Below are 6637 nucleotides of genomic sequence, written 5' to 3'. Positions count from 1 at the left end.
TGGTGGTGGGCATCTGTAGTCCCAGCTACTCGGGAGGCTGAGGCAGGAGAATGGCGTGAACCCAGGAGGCGGAGCTTGCTGTGAGCAGATGGCGCCACCACACTCCAGCCTGGGCACAGAGCGAGACTCCATCTCAAAAAAAAAAGAAGAAAATAAACTCGGATGTTTCCCAGCTTGCCTAAATAATTTTGAGAGATATATATATATATATATATATACATTTTCTTAACCAGGGGAAGGCAGTAAGGCTAGAAAGATAAAGCATAAATCTCATATTTAAATAGAATATGGAAACCCACCTTGTGATAATGAATCAGTCTATTTCAGCATGTATTTGTAAACATTACCTACATTGAACAAATACCATATTTTAAAAATCTTAAAGGTTCACGCTTCGTAGATAATTTGATTGTAAGGCTAGCTACTAATATTAAATAAGTTGCAGATAATACTGTTAACAGTGTTATGCCATTGGATGAAATTAGAACATTTTCATTATATTAAAAAAAATGGTAATAGGTTTTCACTGGAGGTATTACTTTTTAGCAGATAAGGAATCATTTATGTTTCAAAACCACTAAATGCCACAGAAGTTTATGCTAGTGTTAGGAGTAACACTAGCATAGTGTTGTTATGTTAGGAGTAAGTAAGAATCTAAGCTTATTACTAGAAAAATAGTGGAGTTTTTTTAATAGTCTTGTTTTTTCCCCAAACCTATGATGGCAGAAGGCATTTTCTATTTTTTCATCCTCATGCTTAATACACTGTCTTCATCTAATAGGCAATATTGTATTAATATTAATATCTCCAGGCCTAATGTAGTACTCCATGGATGCTCAAATATTTGTTGGTTGGATTTATTTAAAATTACTACTTTGGGAGGCCAGGGCAGGAGGATTGCTTGAAGCCAGGAGTTCAAGGCTAGCCTGGGCAACAAAACAAGACCCTATCTCTACAAAAAATTTTAAAAATTAGCTGAGTGCAGTGGTGGATTCCTGTAATCCCATCTACTCAAGAAAGTAAGGCAAGAGGATCACCTAGGCACAGGAATTCAAGGCTGCAGTGAGCTAGGATCACGCCACTGCACTCCAGCCTAGGCAACAGAGTGAGACCGTCTCCTTTTTAAAAAATTAAAAATTACCTATATCATTATATGATGTAGAAAAGAAAAAGCAAGTGAGTAAAACTACTTTTAAGACTACTATTAATCAGAAGCATAAAAACAAAATTTCATATAGAGAACAAAATTTTGCATAAAGTAAGTATGAATTGTACCAGTTGTTATTTTCTTTCAGTTCCAAACACTCCCTTCTATATTCTCGTGACATTAGGACTGGAATTTGGCAAGCCACATTTCTTTACCAGCTGCTCCTTGTTAAAAATGTGCTAATAGGCCAGGCGCAGTAGCTCATGCTTGTAATCCCAGTACTTTGGGAGGCCGAGGCAGGCAGATCATTTGAGGTCAGGAGTTCAAGACTAGCCTAGCCTACATGGTGAAACCCTGTCACTACTAAAAATACAAAAATTAGTCGGGCATGGTGGCGCGTGCCTGTAATCCCAGCTACTCGGGAGGCTGAGGCAGGAGAATCACTTGAACCTGGGAGGTTGCAGTGAGCCGAGATCGTGCCACTGCACTGCAGACTGGGTGACAGCAAGACTCCATTTCAAAAAAAAAAATATATATATATATATGTACACACACACACACACACACACACACTAATAAAGGGTACTGGAGGGGGACTGGATGGCGGAAGAGAAAGAAAACATGCTCTTACTCCTTCCTGTTGGTTTCCTCTATCATTACCTTCTATCCACTTTATATAAGCCAGAAAAGAAAAAAACAAATGAATCGAACATATCTTTAGAAGAGCAATTAGTTGGAAGCATGTGGAAGCATGAAAACTAATTTCATGTAGAATTAAAAAGAAAATCTTGGCTGGGTGCAGTGACTCATGCCTGTAATCCCAATACTTTGGGAAGCTAAGGTGGGAGGATCGCAGACCAGCCTGAGCAATGTAGTGAGACCCCATCTCTACTAAAAATAAAAAATTAGCCAGGCATGGTGGTGCACACCTGTAGTCCCAACTACTTGGGAGGCTGAGGTGGGAGGGTTGCTTGAGCCCGGGAGGTCAAGGTTGCAGTGAGCCATGATCATGCCACCACACTTTAGTCTGGGTGACAGAGCAAGATTGTCTTTTAAAAAAAAGAAAGAAAATGTTAAATGAAGAAAGTATGTATATATGAAAGTTATTGGAGAGATCTAGATTACTTGTAGAAACAAGTAATTTTTCACCAACTGTGCCTTTGAAGCATGGATTTTGGTTTGAATATTCACATTGTGAAACTGATTATCTCTTTATGCCATTTTTTTAATGCTCTTCACTTCTATCACCTTTACCAAGAGAACAAAGCATTTTGTTGCTCCTTCTCTTAATGGAGTCCAGGCCCAGGAAATTGTGTCTTTAAGCAGCATGATAATTTGTGAAAAGCCTATGCCTTTCCTAAGCATTTTTACTAGTACTTGAGGAAATGATACATGGGTGCATTACAGGGCAAAAGACATTACATTTTAAGCCAATAAAGTTAGATTAAGAAGCTTTCCGCCAGGCGCAGTGGCTCACGCTTGTAATCCCAGCACTTTGGGAGGCCGAGGCGGGCGGATCACGAGGTCGGGAGATCGAGACCACGGTGAAACCTCGTCTCTACTAAAAATACAAAAAAATTAGCCGGGCTTGGTGGCGGGCGCCTGTAGTCCCAGCTACTCGGAGAGGCTGAGGCAGGAGAATGGCGTAAACCCGGGAGGCGGAGCTTGCAGTGAGCCGAGATCGCGCCACTGCACTCCAGTCTGGGTGACAGAGCGAGACTCCATCTCAAAAAAAAAAAAAACCCTATAATTCCACTGCCAGTTAAGTCATAATTTAAATAAAAGTTATATGTATATTAGAAAATCAATGAAATGGTGTTAAATGAAAACCAAGTTTTTGTTTAACCTTACAGGAAAAAAAAAATACACATATTTATTTTGAGAATTAAAAAAAAAAAGGAATACATAGTGAAAAGAAATGTTCTTTACTCACCTGACTCCCACCCATTTAAGCCTCGTTTTTGTCCCATGGCCTATAGCTCAGAAATATTCAATGCATAACCGAAGTATGTATGTAAATATATGTGTGTGCATGTAATCATCCCCTTTTGTACATAAATTACAACACACTGTTCTGCACTCTGTGTTTTTCCTTTAGTAATACATCTTAAAGCTATATAGATACTTAGCATCAGGCACAGTGGCTCATGGCTGTAATCCCAGCACTTTGGGGGGCCCAGGCAGGCAGATCGCTTTGAACTCAGGAGTTCGAGACCAATCTGGGCAACATGGCAAGACCCCGTCTTACAAAAACAAAATAAAACAATTAGCCCAGCTTGGTGGCTCACACCTGTGGTTCCAGCTACTTGGGAGGCTGAGGTGGGAGGATTGCTTGAGCCCCAGAAGCAGAGGTTGCAGAGAACTGAGATCATGCCACAGCACTCCAGCTTGGGTGACAGTGCAAGACCCTGTGTCAAAAAAAACATAAAAGCTATATAGATACCTGCAGAGCCACCCCATTCATTTTTAAAGTTATGCAGTACTCCATTGAATGGATATACCAAACTTTATTTAGCCAGTCTCCTATTGATGGACTTTTAGATTCTTTTCAATCTTTTACTACTATAAAGATGCTGGACTATTTTTGTAAGTTGGTTATTTCATACATGTGCAAGTGTATCTGCAGGATAAATTCCTAAAACACAGCAGATTTTTTTGTTTAAACACTGTTGAATCTAGTTTGTTATGAAAGCAGCAGCCTTCTGGATTCGATATTATATGTACATTTAATACCATTTTAACTGTCCTTTCTAACCCCCCACTTTTTTTTGTAACAATACGTTGATTAAACCAGCCACAATATTTCTCAAGAAATGTTGACCAGGGGAAAAATCTATTAGAAAGTATCTTTTTGGTATGTAAGCTTAAGAATTTGACTACGGCTTTTTCCGCGCTACCTGTAGAGGGACCCATACGGCGTTATTCTGGATTCCCGTCGTAACTTAAAGGGAAACTTTCACAATGTCCGGAGCCCTTGATGTCCTGCAAATGAAGGAGAAGGATGTCCTTAAGTTCCTTGCAGCAGGAACCCACTTAGGTGGCACTAATCTTGACTTCCACATGGAACAGTACATCTATAAAAGGAAAAGTGATGGCATCTATATCATAAATCTGAAGAGGACCTGGGAGAAGCTTCTGCTGGCAGCTCGTGCTATTGTTGCCATTGAAAACTCTGCTGATGTCAGTGTTATATTCTCCAGGAATACTGGCCAGAGGGCTGTGATGAAGTTTGCTGCTGCCACTGGAGCCACTCCAATTGCTGGCCTCTTCACTCCTGGAACCTTCACTAACCAGATCCAGGCAGCCTTCCGGGAGCCACGGCTTCTTGTGGTTACTGACCCCAGGGCTGACCACCAGCCTCTCACGGAGGCATCTTATGTTAACCTACCTACCATCGCGCTGTGTAACACAGATTCTCTGCGCTATGTGGACATTGCCATCCCATGCAACAACAAGGGAGCTCACTCAGTGGGTTTGATGTGGATGCTGGCTCGGGAAGTTCTGCGCATGCGTGGCACCATTTCCCGTGAACACCCATGGGAGTTCATGCCTGATCTCTACTTCTACAGAGATCCTGAAGAGATTGAAAAAGAAGAGCAGGCTGCTGCTGAAAAGGCAGTGACCAAGGAGAAATTTCAGGGTGAATGGACTGCTCCAGCTCCTGAGTTCACTGCTACTCAGCCTGAGGTTGCAGGCTGGTCTGAAGGTGTACAGGTGCCCTCTGTGCCTATTCAGCAGTTCCCTACTGAAGATTGGAGCGCTCAGCCTGCCACGGAAGACTGGTCTGCAGCTCCCACTGCTCAGGCCACTGAATGGGTAGGAGCAACCACTGACTGGTCTTAAGCTGTTCTTGCATGGGCTCTTAAGCAACATGGAAAAATGGTCGATGGAAAATAAACATCAGTTTCTAAAAGTTAAAAAAAAAAAAAGAATTTGACTACGAAAAACAAAAAGCAACAAAAATAGGTTCCTAGTTGTCTTTGTGAAATTGGTATGAGAACTCATCATCTTTATGATCTTTATGGCTTTAAACAAACCTCAAAACAAGAAACATGTCTGTTTTGATTTCTGAATATTGGTGGGTTCTTAGACAAACTAAAATAGTTACTGACTCAGTGGAAATATATGCGCTTTCATTCCAGTAGTGTCACCTAATTGGTATCATCCAGCACAATATAGTGACAGTTCAATACACATTGTTGAATAAACGGGTTCTTGTCAATTTGCCCTCTCACTCTGCTGGGAATAGACTTGTATTCTAAATCAAACTCATAGCCTGACCTGGGTAGCACAATTGAGTAAAGCACTTTTAAGCAGAATAGACATCTTTAAAACCATCCAGTTTTCTCATGTCCTTACTACCATCACCCTGGTCCAAGCCATCATTATTTCTTCATAAAAGACTTCTGCAATAACAATAGGAATGGCAGCTCAGTTTGGAGTCTATACCTCCCCTCTCTCCCTAGTCCAATCCAGACTTGCACCAGAGTTACTGATTAACAACGACATTTTACTTCGCGTTTTCTGAAGAATAGACCAACTCATGGGCTTGGAAGTCAGACAAGCTTGGATTCCAGCTCTGACTCTTTTTAGGTGTCCTTAAACAACCTTTCTACGTTTTGACTCCCTCAGATACAAAATGGGGATATTAATAGTATATCCTTTAAAATGTTTTTGTGAGGATTATTTAAATGGAAAGCACATGGTAAGGGCTCAGTTTACTTATTGGGTTTGTAGGGGATCAAAATACGCCACCCCAAAATATGCCACTTTAGCATAAGAAGTATTTTGAGCTGAAGTCATTTCAGATTCAACAGATACAGAAGCAGCCTTCCCAGCGCCTCCCTTGTCTGACTAAAAGCAGAAACTTCTGAAAATGAGGACTGCCATAAATCCTCTCTCCTAGGGAAGTTTCATGACCATGAAGAAGACAGAAAGTTGGCACTGACATGGACATATGAAAACAAATCTTATTCCTTTAGTTTCCCCCATATACTTACCTTTCCACAGTTTACCACCCTTGAAAGCTTAAAACCTTTTCCTTTGTCTCGTCACATCTAAGTGGGCTGGTTTTTTGTGAAAATGCTATATAACTCAAATTCTAACCATCGTTTTTAGTTACTCATCACTGAGTTTCTCCCCCATGTATGTGTACTACATGTGTTAGTAAATTCTGTTTTTCTTTTGTTAATCTGTCTTTTGTCAGTTAGATTTCCAGGGCCCAAGATGGAGGCTAGGACCTAGGCAGGTAGGGGAAAAATGTTATTTTTTTCTCCCCATAGGTTTTTTCCTTTTCTTTTCCTTTCTTTCTTTTTTTTTTTTTTTTCTTCTTAGCATCACTTCAAAGTCTATTATAATGTGGCCTCAAGTGACATCTTCCAGCCCCGTCTTTGACTATTATTCCCTGTATCTTACATACCTTCCATGCTGGCCATGTTAAAGTACTTGGACAGTTACTCACGTGCATGGCTCCATGCCTTTGTTTGGCTG

At 40.8% G+C, this 6637-nt stretch overlaps 1 protein-coding gene across 1 annotated transcript; it reads left to right on the top strand.

Annotated features, from left to right (window-relative positions):
- Positions 1-4051: 4051 nt before the first annotated feature.
- LOC129463090 (small ribosomal subunit protein uS2-like) lies at positions 4052-5079 on the top strand. The gene has a single exon (XM_055243602.2). The coding sequence runs from the start codon at positions 4109-4111 to the stop codon at positions 4988-4990; it is 882 nt and encodes a 293-aa protein (XP_055099577.1). The 5' UTR covers positions 4052-4108; the 3' UTR covers positions 4991-5079.
- Positions 5080-6637: the final 1558 nt, after the last annotated feature.

The sequence above is a fragment of the Symphalangus syndactylus genome, chromosome 14 (assembly GCF_028878055.3).
Source record: "Symphalangus syndactylus isolate Jambi chromosome 14, NHGRI_mSymSyn1-v2.1_pri, whole genome shotgun sequence".
Lineage (NCBI taxonomy): Eukaryota > Metazoa > Chordata > Mammalia > Primates > Hylobatidae > Symphalangus > Symphalangus syndactylus.
This window is presented reverse-complemented; position numbering and strand designations above follow the sequence as displayed.